This window comes from Chelonoidis abingdonii, chromosome 11 (genome assembly GCF_003597395.2).
Source record: "Chelonoidis abingdonii isolate Lonesome George chromosome 11, CheloAbing_2.0, whole genome shotgun sequence".
Classification (NCBI taxonomy): Eukaryota; Metazoa; Chordata; order Testudines; family Testudinidae; genus Chelonoidis; species Chelonoidis abingdonii.
The window spans coordinates 46,302,989-46,320,709 of NC_133779.1; the positions used below are offsets into that span (position 1 = coordinate 46,302,989).

The 17,721-nt window shown below is 54.2% G+C and overlaps 2 protein-coding genes across 2 annotated transcripts in view; one reads left to right on the forward strand and one right to left on the reverse strand.

Moving 5' to 3' along the window:
- The first annotated feature begins 292 nt into the window (after positions 1-292).
- Positions 293-4,340, forward strand: LOC116831778 (protein S100-A11-like). Its single transcript, XM_032792040.2, has 3 exons — positions 293-389; positions 3,299-3,454; positions 4,009-4,340. The coding sequence occupies exons 1-3, from the start codon at positions 387-389 to the stop codon at positions 4,180-4,182; spliced, it is 333 nt and encodes a 110-aa protein (XP_032647931.1). The 5' UTR covers positions 293-386; the 3' UTR covers positions 4,183-4,340.
- Positions 4,341-6,566: 2,226 nt separating this feature from the next.
- Positions 6,567-17,721, reverse strand: part of COPA (COPI coat complex subunit alpha) — a 33,281-nt gene continuing 22,126 nt past the window's right edge. The window contains exons 17-32 of the mRNA XM_032792036.2: positions 17,364-17,526; positions 17,116-17,262; positions 16,054-16,243; positions 15,692-15,787; positions 14,752-14,840; positions 14,391-14,514; positions 12,737-12,826; positions 12,530-12,639; positions 11,784-11,861; positions 11,449-11,517; positions 10,767-10,903; positions 9,834-10,020; positions 9,632-9,742; positions 9,044-9,205; positions 8,489-8,683; positions 6,567-7,295 (exon numbers count right to left, since the gene is read on the reverse strand). Coding sequence (XP_032647927.1) covers positions 7,236-7,295; positions 8,489-8,683; positions 9,044-9,205; positions 9,632-9,742; positions 9,834-10,020; positions 10,767-10,903; positions 11,449-11,517; positions 11,784-11,861; positions 12,530-12,639; positions 12,737-12,826; positions 14,391-14,514; positions 14,752-14,840; positions 15,692-15,787; positions 16,054-16,243; positions 17,116-17,262; positions 17,364-17,526 — 2,008 coding nt within the window. The 3' untranslated portion in view covers positions 6,567-7,235. The remainder of the gene's footprint in view (positions 7,296-8,488; positions 8,684-9,043; positions 9,206-9,631; positions 9,743-9,833; positions 10,021-10,766; positions 10,904-11,448; positions 11,518-11,783; positions 11,862-12,529; positions 12,640-12,736; positions 12,827-14,390; positions 14,515-14,751; positions 14,841-15,691; positions 15,788-16,053; positions 16,244-17,115; positions 17,263-17,363; positions 17,527-17,721) is intronic.

Consider the following 17,721-nt stretch of genomic DNA (forward strand, 5'->3'; position numbering starts at 1 on the left):
AGGCCTGTGGGCAAGCAGAGGTTCCCACCCGTTCAGCAGCTTAGCAGAGTCCCCCCGCCCCCGCGTCTGTGCAGCGCAGAAGGGAAAACTCGGAGGAGAGAAAGAGGAAAGCGAGTTGAAAGCAAGAAAAGAACTAAAGGAAAGCGGGGGCCGGGGGAGCAAACAGCCCAGAGCGAAGGTTCGGCCCAGGGCACGTTCTCGAAGTGGGATGTTTGCTCCGCTGCACCGAACAAACCTGGCAAGTCCGGATCCGCCGTTAGCCGGGCGGAGCCTCCGCCCAAGCAGGCGGGAGGGGCCGGGCTGCCAAGGGCGGTGGCCGGGGCTGGGCCAGGCTCAGAGAGCCCCAGAGTCTGATCCTTGCTGCGCTCCGCGCCTCTGCTGCAGCCATGGTGAGTGGGGGGGTCCCCGGGGTGGGGGGCTCGGCTCGGACCCCCCAGCACGGGGGCCAGGCAGCGGCACTTGCTGGGGAAAACAACGGCGGAGTTTTCCGCCCAGGCAGGGGGGAGCAGCCCCCGGCCGAGTTATAAACTCCCTGGGAAGAGCGGGGGGGCGGCAGGCCCCGGCCCCAGGGGAGCCCGGGAAAGCGCCCCCGGAGTTTTTAGCATGTCAGATGCACACAGGACTGGCAATGGGGGGGCTGAGCTCAGATCCCCCCCAAGGCCTGAGAGGGGGGCGGGGTGCTGAGCTCAACCCTCCCAAAGACCTGGAAGGGGTGAAAGGGGAGAGGGGGGTGGGGTGCTGAGCTCATCCCCCCCCCAAAGACCTGGAAGGCGTGAAAGGGGAGCGGGGGTGCTGAGCTCATCCCCACCCCCACCCCCAAAGACCTGGAAGGCGTGAAAGGGGGGCGGGGTGCTGAACTCAGACCCACCCAAAAGCCTGGAAAGAGTGAAAGGGAAGGGGGCGCAGAGTGCTGAGGTCAGCCCCCCAAAGGCCTGGAAAGGGTGAAAGGAGAGGGGGGGCAGGGGGCTGGGACAGTGTGTGTGTTGGGGGGGGAGGTGCTGGGAGCCATGGAACCAAACTGTAAAGCCTGTATGTGATGGAAACCACGTCAAGCCAGAGGGTGCAGCACCCCTCGTCCAGCACCTCTGGGTGGGGCCCCAGCTAACGTGATGGATCAGGGCTCCAGCCTTCTCTGGGCAGGCCCGTTGGGAGGAGGAGCAGATCTGTGGCTATGATCTCACTCTCTTCCCCTCCTGCCTGCCTCTCTCTCCCCAAACGCACCCCTCTGCCCAGCTCTTTCTCCTCCCCTCCTCAGCTCTCCAGCCCGGGCACAGGGTGTTTCAGCTGCTCTGGTCCCCACAGCACGGGGGCCAGCCCCTGCCGTCGGGACCCAGATCCTCAGGGCCTCTGGGCAGAGCTGGCCCCACACAGGAGGATATTACGCAGCTGGGTTTGGGGTTAAGGAAGCAGGGGCGGGACATGTTTCCTATCCCACACCACCAAAAAAGGCTAAATTCAACAACAGGGAGGATAGGGCAAGTGATTTCCCCAGGGGAAACTATGGAGTGGGGGGGAAGACACCCGCTCCCCTTTCCTTGGTTCCTCCCACATAGCTCAGGCCCTGCTCAGCGCTTTCCTGTCCCTGAGTCACCCAGCTGCCTTTTCCTCTTCCCGGCCTCCCCGGCTCCCCCCTTCCCTCCCTCGCCTTAGCACCTTGGTGGCGGCTTGCTGGGGGCTCCTGCTCACCAGCTGAGAGGGGCTGGCAATGAGCGAGCCCTGGGCAAGGCCAGAAGGGGGCAGCACGGCTCCCCCCTTTCCCCCAGTACAGGATCGGTGCTGGTGCAGCGCTGCCCCTTCCCGCAGATGCAGCCTCCTTCGAGGGGGGCCAGCTCTGCTCTGGAGGGCCCCCAGCCAGGCCCATGAGGGGAGGGGAGGGGAAGCTGCACGGCCCAGTCATTCCCTAGAGGTAGGAGGCATCGTCTCCTCGGAGCCCTGGTCCCATTCGCCCACCACCGTAACCAAAGTCCGACTGGAACTGGTGCCCCCAAGGAAAGAGGCCCCAGCTGATATTCTCTGATGCACATGAGTCAGCCTGGCCCCCTGCCCTGGGGCTGGGTTGGAAGTGAGGCCCCCAGAGATGAACCCCCATTCCCTAGCCCAGGCCCCTGCCCTGGGGCCGGGCTGGAAGCAGCATCTCTTACGGAGCTGATCCCCTGACCCAGCCATCCTGCCCGCTGCCCTGGCACAAGGTACGAAGCAGTGCCCCCTTGAGGGGAAGGCCCTGTCACCCACTCACCACCCCTTCCCCCTCAAGCCAGCCAGTCCTGCCTTTCACCCTCTCACTGTCCTGTCTCACAGGTATCCCCTGTCCGCATTGTGCAGAGCAGGGAGGAGATATGGAAATCATTGCAGGATCCTGCCCTTTCTCTTTTCCCTCAGAATTTCTCCCATGACAAACAAGGGTTGGGGGCGGAGGGAGGGGGAAGGGGAATGCATTTTTCTCTCCCCCACTCTCCCCTGTGATTGGAAGCCAAAGCCAGTTAGTATTAACGAGGGCAGTGAAAAACCAGAGACTGTCTATTCCAAAGAATCTCTCTTGCACAACCTCAGTGCAGACACACCCAGCTCTGCAAGGCAACCCAGCCGTTCCCAGGTGGCAGCCGTACTGTAGCTTGGAGGGGACTGGTCGCTGGGCCTATACCCAGAACCCACCCACTATTCACCCCCTTCCCTGCACTGGACTCTTTCCGTCACTGCCGGGAGGTTCCTGCTGCCGGCAGGGAGACACTTGCAACAGTTCGCTCATGTCCAATGGGCAGTTAGTCGCCAGACTGGGCTGGCAGCTGCATCTCCTCTGTGGTCTCTCTTGCACCATCCGTGTCTGAGGGAGCAGGAAGTGCCGAGGAACCGACTGCCTGGGGAAGTAACAAGGCTGCAGCCAGTAGAGCCTGAGCAGCAGCACTTAGTGCTAACCTCAGACCCCGCAATCCCTCGGGGCCCAAGGAATAGAAGCCAGGAGTCCAGATTGCCACTCCCCTGTTCTAACCCCTAGACCATAGTCCCTGCCCAGAGCGCGGGAAAGAAGCCAGGAGTCCTGACTTCCAGGCTCCTGCTTTAACCACTAGACCACACTACTGGAAGTGAGATCAGAACTCCGGCATTCTGGCTCTGTCTTTGACTAACCACTGGACTCCCCTCCCATTTACGTGCTCCCTTTAAAGGCGACATTCAAAGCAAGCGCCAGAGCCAGGAGGGGTTTGTACAGGGTAGAGTGACTCACTGGTAGCACCAAGCGTTTGCCACTGGGAGTGTGTGTGTATGGGGGATCTCATCAGTGATGCGTTTTTCATCGCTGCAGTCGAAGATCCCCGTGTCCCCGACGGAAACAGAGCGTTGCATTGAGTCCCTGCTGGCCGTCTTCCAGCGCTACGCCGGGCGCGAAGGCGACAACTGCACGCTCTCCAAGAGGGAGTTCCTCAGTTTCATGAATGCTGAGCTGGCTTCCTTCACAAAGGTGAGCCGCACCCTCTGGTGGGACACCCAGCCCGTGGGGGGATTCCTGCTACGGCCACTGTTACAACCCAGCAGCTCTGCTGAGTCGCTGGCGGGGACACGGGTGGGCGGGAAAAGGGGCTCTTGCCTGCAGACGTGGCATGGAAATCAGCTGTCCTTTGGTGCCTTCCCCAAGTGCAGCTTCCTTTCCCCCATTACAGCACATATCTCCAGCTGTCGCTCGCCCAGGCAGAGCCCACCAGGGGAGGGGGGAGGGCAGGGTGGAGGAAAGAGCAGAGGAAAGAGCCACGGCCTTTGGAACTCTCTGCCACCGGATCAGGATACAAAATGCATCTCTGTCTAGGCTCGGACTCCCTCTGGTGATTAACCTCCCTGGTACCGACCTGTGCAGGGGACTGTCATCACTGGTTGTAGGGGGTTGGGGAGTCCGCCCCCTCTATTTTGTTGTAGGATCTCGATCCACAATTCCACGAAGGGTGTCCAGATACGACAGTATAGGTCTCCTTGTAACTGCAAGCAGGGATACTGGTAAAAACCCTTCTTGGCCTTCCACAGAACCAGAAGGACCCAGGAGTCCTGGACCGGATGATGAAGAAGCTCGACTTGAATTGTGACGGGCAGCTGGACTTTCAGGAGTTCCTGAACCTCATTGGGGGCATCGCGCAGGCTTGCCACGTTGCACTGTGCGTGCAGGCTCCCCCAGGTCACCCCCAGGCCAAGAAACTGTGACCCCTCCCAACCCACTCCTACAGCCTAGCAAACATTCCCCATGCACCCTGTGCAAGACCAACGGTCAGCTGCAGACCTGCCCCCAGCGTCTGTGTGTGTGTGTGGATGGAGGGGGCTCCCATTGCTTTTGTATCAGTAAAATAATGGTATAAAAATTCCTACTCAGTTTTTTTTTTAATCTCAAAAAGTTGGGGGGATGTGGGGCAAGGGACTAGCATAGCTCCAGTAGTTTGACCAGCAAACTGGGAGCCAGGACTGCTGGGTCTCATTCCTGCTGTGCCACTGCTCTTTGGGATGTGATGTCACCCCTCTCTGCCTCAGTTTCCCCACCTGTACAGCAGGGGGATAATGCTAATTATCCACTTTTTGTCAAGTGCTGTGAGCTCTATACATGAATGAGCACTGTAAAAATCCAAATTCTGAGAATTATTTTAGGGATTTTATGATCATTGCATTGGACTTTTTTAAACAAAGGAATGGGCAGGTCTGGGGGGAGGGCAAATGTGTAATGTTAAAGGGCAAGATCAGTGCAAAACGCAGCAGCTACAGGGTCAGGAAACTAACATTGAGGGTTGCAAAGGGGTTGGGGGCATAACTCGCCTACTCATAAGGGATAGTCACTAAATGCTTGAGATTGGATCAATGAAGCACCCCCTAGTGGTGCTGAAATCAGATCAGCAACACTGAGACTCGGGCTGGCTCCAGGCCTGAGCTGGGAGAACAGGGCTGTTAACAGAGCAGGGACCCTGAAAAGTGAGGGTGAGAATCTGAACAATACATGGCCTTCTCAGGCGAGGGAAATGCCTGCGATTAGAGAGAGCCACACCCTAGCATGGAGATCCACCCCCCCGCCCCCCTCCCCGCTAGCTGGAAGTCACAAACTCAGGGTCGGGTGTCCTCGAGCACATGGAAATGTGCTAGGGCATCAGGTGGCATTGTCCTGGGGGAGACTCCCCCCCCCACTGGTAGAAATGTTCCAGGCTTGACTCTTGAGTGACATTGGCAATCTTACACTTCCTGTTCAAACTGTCCGGAATAGAGGTTACAATAGCTCAGAACCTGGAAATGCAACCTGCTCCACACGTGTGCTGGCCCATTTCGCAGCTTGGTTTTGGGAACAAGGCCTCGCTGATGTCAGATATTGAGGCCGGAGGCGACCACTGTAATGGCTTAAGTGTGACCACAGGGCAGAGAACTTCCCCCAAAATAATTCCTAGGGCAGAACTTCTAGAAAAACATCCAACCCTGATTTAAAAATGGTCAGTAATAGTGACTCTGCCACCACCCTTTGTTAATTGTTCCACTGGTTAATTACTCACACTTAATAATTTATGCCTTAGTTCCAGTCTGAAGTTGTCTAGCTTCCACTTCCAGCCATTGGCTCATGTCAGACCTTTCTCTCTAGACTGAAGAGCTCGTTTATTAAATATTTGCTCCCCGAGGGTACTTCTAGCTTGCGATCATGTCACTCCTTCACCTTTTCTCTGTTACACTAAGTAGATAGACTCAAGGAGCTCAATCACTATAACTAGCACACACAGATTTAGAGCAAGTGAGGGAGGATATGCCATGCAGGGCTTTGCCCATCCTCTCTCAAGGGCACCAGTGGCTGGGGTAGGGAGCAGCTGCTGTCTCTGAAGAGATGTAAGTATGGTTAGCAGCTTCTCCGAGCAGGTTGGAAAGAGGACACCTTAGGTTATCATAACACTCCCTTTCTGGCCTTAAAGGGGGTTATTCCAAAAGAGCTATTCCTGATACATTCTGGAACAAGAGCACCAACACCTGGAGTTCATCAGGAATAATCTGCTTCGAATTCACTCTCCCTTAGAGTCTGTATTAATTTTCATGTGTAGACACACCCAAAATCAATATTAAAAACAAAATGGGAAAGGCACCATTCTGACCATGGGAGCTCCTGCACAGCACAGAGAACCTCACCCAGTGGGTCAAGCCCAGAACTTCTGTCTGACCTAGAAGTCAGTTTTCCATGCCTCATTCCCCGCACATTAAATAAGCCCAACTTGGCCCTTCACAGATGCTTTTTCCTCTTGATCTTCAAGCTGCAAGGCTGTCACTGAGCCGTATTCCCTACCCTGTCCCTGCAGGTCATTAGACCCTGTTCAGGGCAAACACCAGAAGCAACTAGGCCTGGGGAAGGGGCCATTTCTTATGGGAAAATCTTCCGTATTTCTCAGTGAATCAGGAGTTCTGCTCTCTCTAAAGCAAAGCCTCATTGCTTTATGAGCACGACTGTCCCTTTAAAGCCCACAGGAGTAAAGAGAAGTGCAGCTCCACCTGCTTACATCACTCCACAAAGTAAGCTGGAACAACTGGCCCATTGTAGGCTCTGTCAGAACAGCTGAACCAGTGAAAGGGGGAGTCCGGTCGGTTAATTCATTTTATTAACATGAAAAAGGAGCCAATGTTGGGAAAGCTGCTAAGGACAAAAATCAACCAAAGCGCTGGGATTCCAAACCACTTTCCTGCTCCCGTCAGGGAAGGGACACGAAGCCCATGAGCCTCCTTGGATCAGGACTTGACTGCCCGTAGGACAAACTCTCGCTTCTACACAGGGCCATGCTGGACTTGAACCAGGCTGTTTTCCTGCTCCCCAAGCTGGGTTCTTGCATCCCTGTCCAGGGGGGATGGAATCTGTGACTGGAGAAGTAAATGTGGGGGGGGTGTCTAGCTCTGGTCACAACAAAGGCTCTTGGGCAGAGGGAACGTTCTCTTCTGATGAGGGCGATGCTGCCTCCAGTTAACACATGAACTGCACCTTATGACAGGATCCCATGTTATTACTTGTTGGGCTCAGGGGAGGGGGCGGGGGTTTCACCACAGCTTGCCAACTGTGGCGTGGGAGGGAAGTGCAGCTCTCACCGACTGCATACTTAACAGCAATGGTGCAAACGATCCAGGGGCAGTGGTTCGATTAGGAGCTGGAATGAAGGGAGGGAGAAGCAGAAGCAAGATGAAGGTTTCAGGGTCGCAGGACTGAGGGTCTAAACAGAGGGAAGCTGGAAGTTCCCGTCTCCCCAGCCTGGGGCAGGGCCTTAGCGGAACTGAAGTGGGCTGATTCGCAGCCCAATGACGTCTTTGCCAATCTCTGTCACCTGGCGAACAAAAGGGAGGTGGTTAATGGTTAACAGCAACACAAGCTTGGGGTTCCCGGCACAGATAGCTTCTACCAGTACACATTGCAGGGACCGACTGTGCTGGGGTGGACAGAGACAGCTTGAGAACCTCATCTCAGCCACAAGCAGCTTTGTGCCACCCAGCCTCCTCCTATAGCCCAGAATCCTAGTCCAAATGGAATCAGCAGGACCAGGATCCAGCCCTATGTGCATTACAAAGAACTGCGGGCGCAGTTCTCCTGGCCTGCCCCGGACGACAGCTGCAATAGAAGAACCACCAGCATTTTAAAATGAAGTACTGAGCAGGAGGCTCAGTCCAGAGCAACCTGCAGGGCTCAAGGAAGGCCAGACCCAGTTGTGCTTTGATTTGTAGGACGTGCTGCTGCCGTTGCTATTCTGAAAGGTCTCTCAATGAAAAGAAAGATCAACTGCCCAGCTGGTAGCTGAGGCAGGCGCACGCACACCCTGGGCTGCTCAAGTCACTCCCCGGAGACAAATGGGCGCTCTCCTGTCAGCACTCCAGGCACTTGTGTTCACACGCTCCTATGATGCACCAAGACTAAGCTCAACCCATCCTGTGTCTGTCCGTGATCTGAAGGAGCCACAGACTGCGAGCGGCAGGGACACACTGCAGGGCTTTGCCTCCTAATCAGGGGACACACCCACTCAGCTCAGGGTAACCCATGCGACCTGTTAGCGAGGGGATTTCACTGCAGCACCAGCCACCCTGCACAGTCCTCATCCCCAAGGAGCTGTCAGCACTTCCCCAACTTTATACACACTGCACCACTCCAAAGTGGAGGGGGCCGGCGGCATGGAGTACAAGTGGGGTGGCGTGTTTGGGACAGACACCAGGGCAGACACCGGCTCTTCAAGTGCCAGACAGTCATTACAACCCTCGCAGAGCAAACGGGAGCTGGGTGATAAAGGTCTCATCAGGCCCCCACCTGCCCTGGGAAGGATGAAGGGCTGAGTTGAACCTGCTAGGATAAGAACCTGGGATTCCAGAGATTCTTGATATTTCAATCCCGAGGCCTGAACCACTGATGTTCCCTCCTGCCAAGACTCAAGGAAAATATTTACAGACAGCATTAGGCAGGGAGAATTCGTCAGAAGGAGACAAGGACCAGAGGTGGGGGAGAAGGAGCTGCCACCACATGCAGTGCCCTTACCGTGGTGACTCGACAGATCTGTCCCCGGAACTCAGGGCAGTAGCAGGCACCGCTGAGTGGGCACTTCTCCACCGGCTTGCCGCGGTAGATGGGCCGGTAGGAGGCGGCGCAGATGTCGAAGGGGTTGTGCATGTCGTAGTTCAGCTGATAGGTGTCAGTGGGGTTCTTCTCGCAGGCGGACAGGATCTTGCGTGTCTAGGGAGGGAAGGGAAAGCATTAGTGGAGAATGGGAAGCCAGCAGCGGAGCACGCAGGGAACGAGCTTTGGAATACGGAACGACTCCAACCTGACGACATCTCTCTGCTTTACACACCAGGAAACCCCACGCAGCCTTTAGGGCCAGAAAACATCCTTCCCTCCCAGCACAGCCTGCCTGCCTGAGACATACATCTCCACCGCCCCAGCTGAGACACCTGCCCCAAGCCCAAGCTCACTGCTTCCCACTGCACAGCCTCCCCTGCCCACCTTTGCCTTGCTCAGCCTGGTCCCCTGGGGAGTGAAGGGACCTGAGCACACGAGGACCCAGTCCCCCCTCACTGTGCCCTGCACACTTACCTGCTGTGACACTTCGGGCTTGGGGCCCAGCTCCAGGAGCCGGCGAGCAAATGTGGCAGCTGTCTTGAAGTTTTTGAGCTTAAAGAAGAGATTGAGAGCGGTGCGCAGCACAAGAATCATGTGGACGGGCTGCAGGTTGGAGTGGGTGAAGTAGGCTGCCATCTGCGTTGGGGGAAGCCGGGGAGAGAAAACACTATCACTAGGGGGCACCGTTTGCCAATTACCTCTTGGAGCAAAGAGAGAGTTGCATCTTGGGAGGTGACCCGCCCTAGCACAATGCAGTCTGGCTGCTAGAGGGAGCAGGACAAATCCAGTGGGGTGGAGCTGCAGAGGGACAAGCCAGCCTCAGGCTGACAATCAGTGCTGTTGATGGTGTGGGAGGCGGGTTAGTATAAGGCCTGCTTCACAGATAGGGAAACTGAGGCCCGGTGACTCGCCCCAGGCCACCTGGGGAATCCGCAAGAGGAACTGGGCATTGAATTCAGGATTCCCAGTCTCCTATCACCACTAGCCCATTCCCTCCCAGAGCCAAGAACAGAGCCTAGGAGTCCTGACCATGATAACTAGAATGCAGTGCAGTGTATGTACCTCGCAGGTGCGTTTCTGCTGCTCCAGGGTCTCTTTGGGGAGCTTCTTCCTCTCGATCTCCATTGACAGCCCCACAATGTACTCTCGGCAGATGGCAATCAGCTGCTGGGCCTGTGACGAGGAGACAGAGAGAGTCAGGCACCATTCACCTGAGGCCCCTGAGAGGGAGTGGAATGGGAGCCGGGAGAGAGGTGCCTCTCACCTCAGCGATCTCCTGCTTGTTATCCACCACCAGCAGCGGCACACTCAGCAGGATGGCACGGAACTTCTCCACCGCCTCCTCGAACTTGCCAGCCGTGGTGAACTGGTAGCAGACTTGCAGGCGCTGGATCAGGTCGTTGAGCTTCAAGCCGACGACCGGGAGGGCATTCTTCAACCCGGCATCCTTCCTGGAGGTGCGGGAAGGGGCGAGAGCTTCAGTGAGAAACTGGGAACCAGGAGGCCAGCTGGACCCTGGAGGAGATTGGGGGGAAGCGGGGGACGGGGGGGCATTCTGCACGACAACCAGTCAGTGACACATTGGCCTGGCTGAATGAACTAGGTCCACACTGCAGCTCCTTGGCCATCACAGCTGTGTGGCAACCACAGAGGGGGTCTCCAAGCCTCCCCTGCTGCCTGACTGGTGCATACTGGGAAAATCTGGGTCACTATCCCATACTGCCTCAGCTACCCCTACAGATGCCCAAAGTTCCAGGCTAGCTCAGCCAGAAGAAACCAGCAGCACGTGGCAAGGGAGCGCTAACCTCACCTGCCTCACTTTGTTTAAGCTTGAACAAAGGGAGCTGGGTGACAAAGTCCTTCCCGTCATCAGAAAACGGCCCCACGATGGAATTCTCCCTAGAACTTGTGCTATCAACAGAGGGGCTGGTCCCAGACCCGCTCAAGATCCATTGATTAACACTGAGCCGTTTAAAAAACTATTTAAAATGTGCTTGTTTACGTCAGGGGAAAAGGAAAGTGACACCAGGCAGGGAGTGGGTGGGGCCTGTTTTGTGTTTGAACATGACTCACACATTGGGAGCTAACCGGCAGGTAATATAACTGCCACCCCTCCAACCAGCAGCATCCAGGGAAGAGTCAGGGGAAATGGCGGAGAGGCCTGAGGGGAGAAGCTGGATTCCGCCCGGCTGCTCACCAGTTGCGATGTGGATATCCATACATGGCGGGCAGGCAGGGAAGTGCTTGGTAGGTGGTGCGGCCCCGGGCATAGGTCTGCAGGAACAGCTGCTTGTAGGGGCCAAAATTAGTCACTCCCACCTGGTCGTGGAGGAGCTGGAGAGAAAGAAGGGAAGCACCACACTGATTGGCTGGTCACTGTGTAGGAGCAGCTCCAACCCCACCCACAGCCTAGACGGGGATCTCATCCTGCGCAGACATTAGCCCCCCAGCCTATTAGAACTTCTCCTTTGTACCTGGGGAACCTGAAGCACAGGGAGGAGAAGTGACTTATCCGAGCAGACACAGTGAGTCTGCGACAGAGACTGAAAGAGAACCCAGGCGCCCTGAGCTTTAGCCAAGAAACTCTCCTCTTCCTTAGTGAGGTTAATCCAGTATTGCTAGGCAGTCACAGGAAGGCAGTGGGGTGGAGCTCCCAGAGCGCTGGGGAGGGACTTGGCCACATCTCCTCATTAACATCTCACTCCGAGAAGGGACCTGTAACTGCTCTTCAAACTGAACAGCATGGGGCATGAGACTACTGCATAATCTGCATTGAGCGCCCCATATCAGCTGACACCCTTCTGCCTGACTACCCCTTGCTGGAAGAGGTCACAAACAGGAGGGGGAAAGGGGATCTCTGGGACTCTGGCATAACTTACCCGCATGGCTGTCTCAAAGGAACCACCCAGGATGTGATCAACAGGCAGCTGGGAATTATTACACCAGACCTAAGGGAGAGGAGGAAATGCATTACAAGAGGGGCTGTTATGTGTGGGGGGGGCAGGGGGATCATGCCTGCCCAGTGCTACCCAACACATTCCTACCCTATTGAACACCAGCAACAGGGCTCCAGCCACTTCTCCCAACAAGGCAGCCCCAGTTCCTGATGCTCATAATTAACCAGTGCAGGAAGGTGAGCAGGAGGGACCAGACCGGGAAAGACAGCTCCCCGAGGGAGGGTTCAGAGCGAGCCATGGTGGGTTTGTCCTGTTACCTGAGCTGGGCTGGTGCCCTTGGTGGGTGGCACAAAGAATCCATCCTCGACTCCTCCTGCCGGGCCAGCAGGGACATCCTAGGAGAGCAAACGGGGCACTGATTAGTCAGTCAATGCTGTGCTGGTGACTGACAGCTCTGCAGCCTAGCACCGCACAGTGAAAGCTCACCCCTGGGCTGCTCTGCTAATGTGCTTCAGCCGTAACCTCAAGAATCACTTCTAAACAGAGAGGGGGGAGGTTAGCCTCCGTGGCCCATTCAACCTTTGGCCTCGGCTGAAACCGCCGAGAAGGGGACAGCTGGGGCACGGGCTAGTCTGACATCCCTCCACGCATTTCACAGGCCAAACAGTCATCAGGACGCAATCACCAGAGCCCAGTGCCACCGAATCTTGGCTTTCACCTTGAACAGATGGATTTCTAGGCCAGGGAGGGAAGGGGAGGTCAGTGTGAACAAAGTGTGAAGCCATGTGGTGACCCTACAGGCAGCCTGATACAGTAGCTCAAGAGTGTGAATTGCCCCCTACATCACAATGGGGCATTGGGTTTCAGAGCCAGTGACAACAACTTAACCCTTGACATTAACCCTTTCACTGCTGATCACTTCAGCAGAAACATCCCACCCAGATAGTGTTCGTGTGGCCTCCAATTCTTCTCCTGCTTTCCCAGCGCCCATCCCACTGCAACTCGGCTACTTAAGGCTCCCAATTCCTCCCAAGATCACCTCCTGATCCCCCCAGCTCCCTACCAGTTCAGGAGGAAGGTCCAAATCCTCTTCAACTTCCCATCCTCCTCCTTCCTCCTGTCCCTTACCAAGGGCTTCGTCTCCAAAGCCTTCCCCGGCATCCACAAAGCCATCTGCACGTTGCAACAGAACCAGAGTCAGAACTTTGCTGGAGAGAAGAGAGACCCCCCCTACACACCCCAGCATTAAAGGCTGCTCATATGTTCTCACCTTCATCCAGCTGCAACTCAGCATCCTCTCCCCAGCCTTCGGTGCCAACAGCGTCGATATCAATATCAGCAGCCAATGCCCCTCCTTTGCCTAGGGAAAGGGACAGGATCACTCATTCACCCCCCTTCAACAGGGTCAGATATTAGGAAGAACAGGCATTACGCTGGCCCATCACAGCCCAGCTCCTATTGTCACAGATCTGTGCCGCATTAAAGGCCAAAGACATTTGAAGCCTAGGTGAATTGCATCCAGGGGATTTCCTGGGAATGGTATAAATGTCATCTTTAACGGGGTACCAGCCTGCATGAGAAGCCGGAGGTTTAACAGCTGGGCTACTGGAGTCACGAGAGAGAATTAAAGCATGCCTAGCCCAGCACAATTACAGTCGGTTCTGCGGCAATTAATTGGGCCTGTAAATTTACCCCGATGATGAAAGTGAATGAAAATTCGTAAGAAGTCACAATAACCCATCACAGCAAATGTTGATGGGAAACGGTGCAAAAGCCAGACAGACAGACTGAAACAGGCCAAACTAAAAAGGCCCCCGATATAATTCCTGGACTGTGTGAAGATCACGCCTGGTAACCAAGGACAGCGAGAGACCGGAAATCAATTAATCAAAATGGATGCGTTGGAAATGAGACCTAAAGGGTGGACAAAATATGAAGGGATGGGCTATTCCACTACTGCTCCCTTTTGGGGTCCTGACAAAAAAAGACTTTGGGAGGAAAGCTGCTACCACAGTGCTGGCTGGCTGAAAGATGAGAGAAGGGGAAGGAGGGACCTGGACCTTCTCTGTGCTAATCCTGAGATATGTCTTGACCAGACCAGGCCATCAGGCTCACTCTCTGACACTGCCACCCTCTAAATCCCAAAGACCACCTGGGATGGGAAACTCTCTCTTCCCCTCCACAAATACATCCTTTTCCTACCCTTCCCTACCTGATTTCTTCTCTTTCCTATCTCTCTCCTTTTTCCTTCTGTCTGATAAGAATCTGGCTTTGCTGGCCAAGACTGCATATTTTGCAGCACTGCTTGTGACCAGAGAAGCAGATAATAGCAACGCCTAAACAGCCTCGTGCTGATACAAGTTTGCTAGATCTCAGAGTGACATAAGACCATGTGCTGTTCCTGTGTTTTCCAGCAGTGAGGTTGCAAGTCCAAGTCAATACTAGAGACAGATGCTGCATTTTCTATCTTTGCTGTTCTTTTCTCTTTTTTCCCCTCTAGCATTTTTGTCTTGTCTTTTAGGAATCAGGATCAGACTTCAACAGCATCAACAATGACAACCCCAGCCCATCTCAACTAACTTCTCTCTTCCCCAAAAGGACAGTTATTACCACCTTTAACACCATCTCAGAGACTGTCAAATGGGGTTTCTTTCTAAAACCTCTCTCCAGCTAAGGGGAAAGCCTCACTTAATTCTGTTAATTTCCAAGGCTTTAACTCTTTTCCGAATCTTCAATACAAAGTTACAAGAATTTTTAATAACGTGTCTGCCATGGCACTAAGCAAGCTGAGGTCCGTATAGCAAACCCCAGACCTTGTTTAACCCCATTTAATATTGGACAGTGACTGTGTCCTGTTCACACTTTGACTATTTGGGCCCAGTCCATCTATATTAACACAACAGTTCCCAAGTACGCAATGCTACCTTTGCTAGCAATTGTTCCTTCAAAGAATCCCTTGGAGACAGTGAGCAATGGCCAGTTAGTGTCCAGAGGCATGATAGCAGCAGGGGGCTGGAGCAGCTTTGCATTGGGGTCAATGTCTGGAATCTGAAAAGAGAGAGATCCAGAACTACAGATCATGAAAAGAAATTCCTCGGCTTAGCCTCCCCTCCATGTAATGCCAGGTGCTGGTCTCAGCCCTGGCTGGAGAGGGGGCTCCTTCCTTCAGGGAGGTGTCAACTAAAGCCTCGACCTCATCAGCACCGGTGCTAACTCCCACTGCTATCCTCTCCTCTTCCGGGTGGAGCCTGTGACCAGGCAGGAAGCAACGGCTGATCAACTAACCGTTTCCTTTTCTGGGTCAAACGTCTCCTTCAGACTCTCGGCTTCTTCATCCAAGCCATGAGTTGCAGCTGTGAGATAGGCCAGGGACTCTGAAAAGGCACATAACACATATGGCAGATGGATACATCATCTGTAGGGCCCTGCATAAATCATCTTTTTTTTTTTAAGAAATGTCATGACAGCGTAAATGTAAAGTATTGAATTTCACAGAGTTTGCACAGAATGAATTTTACAAGCAAGTTTAGTCAATTCCAAGGAAAACATCTTTAAAAGATGACTGTTTGGAGGCATATTCATAGATTCTGTGAATAGTGAGTCACACAAGATACTTAAAATGTGTCAGATACTCCATATACCATACACACAAACTTTTGGAAGGACAGGAGACTTCCTATACCAGGCCTTGCTGAGATGAAGGTAAGATTGGCAGCACATATAGGGCCCATCAGCTCCCACAGGCATCACAGAAGGGAGCTGTGGGTCAAGAAAGAAGGATGGACTGTTTTCTAGTGGTCAAAGAAGGTGATTGGGTGTCCCAGGACTATTGGTAGCTCTGTCACTAATTGTTGTGAGACTTTAGATAACACACATCCTGTCTCTGTGCCTCAATTTGTGTCTGCAAAGTGAGGGCGATAATGCTGAGCTGCCTCCAGGGGGCACTGCGAGGGTTAACATTTGGAAAATGCTTTGAGAAACTTGGCTGAAAAGCAGATGGGGAAAGTGTTGCAATCCAAGGATCCCAAATGAACAGCCATACAGTGGGGTCACACCCAGCCGCGATGCAGCAGCTAAAGCTCTTCCTAGCCCCCCTTTAGCTGTGGTTCTGGACACTTAAGTGGGAGGCAAAGCAAAGATGCAGGAATTGACGTTTACTGGATCTTTCCCGCTGTCCCTCAACCCACAGGGCAGCGGCATAAGACACTGCCACTGTAATACTCACTCTGCCCGCAGTTCTTCAAGATCCTCACCCTCTCTGCTACATCTCCGAGGTACAGGGCGTTCTGATAGTGGCCACTCATGTCTTTACGGATCTCAGCTAAACCAGAGGAGATAGAAACAGTCACCACCCCTCTGCAGTTCTCAGCCTCCTCTAGGAGCTGTCCCTTCTCCCCTCTCTCAGGGAGTCACTTGGCTCAATTATTAATTAATTCTCATTATTATTCTTAATTTGTATTGCAACAACATCAAGGAACCCCCAATTCACGGACCAGGATCCCACTGTGCTAGGTGCTGTATGAACACAACAAGACGACCACTGCTGCCTCAAGGGGCCGACGTTCTAACCTTTGCCCCGGGACTCACCTATCTTCATCATCTTGCGGAGCTTCTCCAGGTTGCCCGTGATGAGGTACAGGAAGGAGAGCCTGTCAAAGTTCTTGGTGCGCTGGTAGCACATCTCCACGATCTGATGGTTTCCCTGCAGCAAGGCCACCTCCCCCAGCTTCTCCCAGCAATTCTTGTCGTCCAGAGCCTTGGCTGCCTCCAGGGCGATCTAACAGAACCCGGCAGACATGGGCACAGATGTAAGAGCAGGGATGGAAGGATGGTCCAGCAGATGCTGGCCTGGGACTCTGGAGACCTGGGCTCAGCAACCTGTTCCACCTAAGATGTTCTGAGTGACCTTGGGCAAGTCTCTCTGTGCCTCAGTTCCCACCTGTGCAATGGGGATAACAGCACTGCCTGTCTCACAAGGGTGTTATGAGGATACATTAAAAAGACAGACTCTGAGACTCTCAGATATCCGTGACAGACAGTTGCTCCCTGGAGCTCTGATCCAGCTGCATTATAAGAAAATAAAGCAGACACAACTCTGTCCTGGCCCACTCCCCACACGTGGACTTTACCATCACTTTCAACCACAGCTCCAAACAAGCTGCAATCTGATTTTGGTTCCTCTTCAGGATCCCCATATGGTCTGTCCCTTCAATCACACTCTGGTCTAGCTAAGTTCACTGCAGATCCACAGGCCCACCAACCCTTGTGCCCAAGAGCGGGGACCTCCAGTTAGTTCACATTAAATGGATTTTTAACATTCCTTTTTAGTACAGAGGTGCAGCCTGGGGAAACAACAGGCCCCATCATGCACTGCTCCAAGCAACCTTCTGTTAGATTAAGATGGGCCATTGCTCGCAGAGAGCTGCAGACCCTGGGGGCTGAAAACCAAGTCTTAATGATGAGGGCCAGCAGAGACCTCACTGTAAAATTTTAGAGGCTGTGCCTGGACCACCAAACGTTATCCAGAATGCAGACGAGCCTTTCCCCAAGACTACACCATACAACCTGCCACCTGCACAGGCAGCAATTCAGAGAGAGGTACCCATGCAGATAGCCCCTTCCCTGCCCCAGCGCAGGCTGGTCTCTCACCTCGATATTGCCGCACTCCAGTGCCAGGCTGAACCGAGTCTTCTCGTCCTTTACGAAATGCAGCGCCACCTCGGGGTAGCCCTTCTTCTGCAGGTAGGCGATGATGGACTGGCCCACCAGCTTGGCGTTCCTCACCATGTGCAACACCTAGGAGGGAGGCAGCCAGGCAGAGGAATTGAGAATGCCACATGGCAGGCATTATCCTATGGCACCAGATCGTGGAAAGATGCCATGCCCTGGCCCCTCACCTCATCATACTTCCTGTTGATCAGCGCCAGCTTGAACTTGAACTCCGTGGGGTCAATGGTGAGGACCCTGGGTCGGCATTCCCTGTCTAGACAGTACACGTTGTTCCCCTTCACGCGGGTGACATAAATAGGCAGGTCCAGAGTACGGATGATTCCGTGATCCCTAAACCAGGAGACAACATATATGTATGTTACATAGCGTGACCCATTTGAACGTCATGCGCCTCTCCAGCCAGGTCCATTAGCTTGGGAGAAGCTACAGACCCATATACCTCTGTATATGGCCTTGCCACTAGCATGGGTTATAACAGCAACCCCAGTCTAGGGAACAGGCCGCCACAAGGCCGGTGTCAACAAG

Coding starts and splice junctions, on each gene's coding strand:
- LOC116831778 (XM_032792040.2), top strand. Junction 3,455..4,008: donor AGCTGGCTTCCTTCACAAAG/GTGAGCCGCACC, acceptor GGCCTTCCACAG/AACCAGAAGGACCCAGGAGT.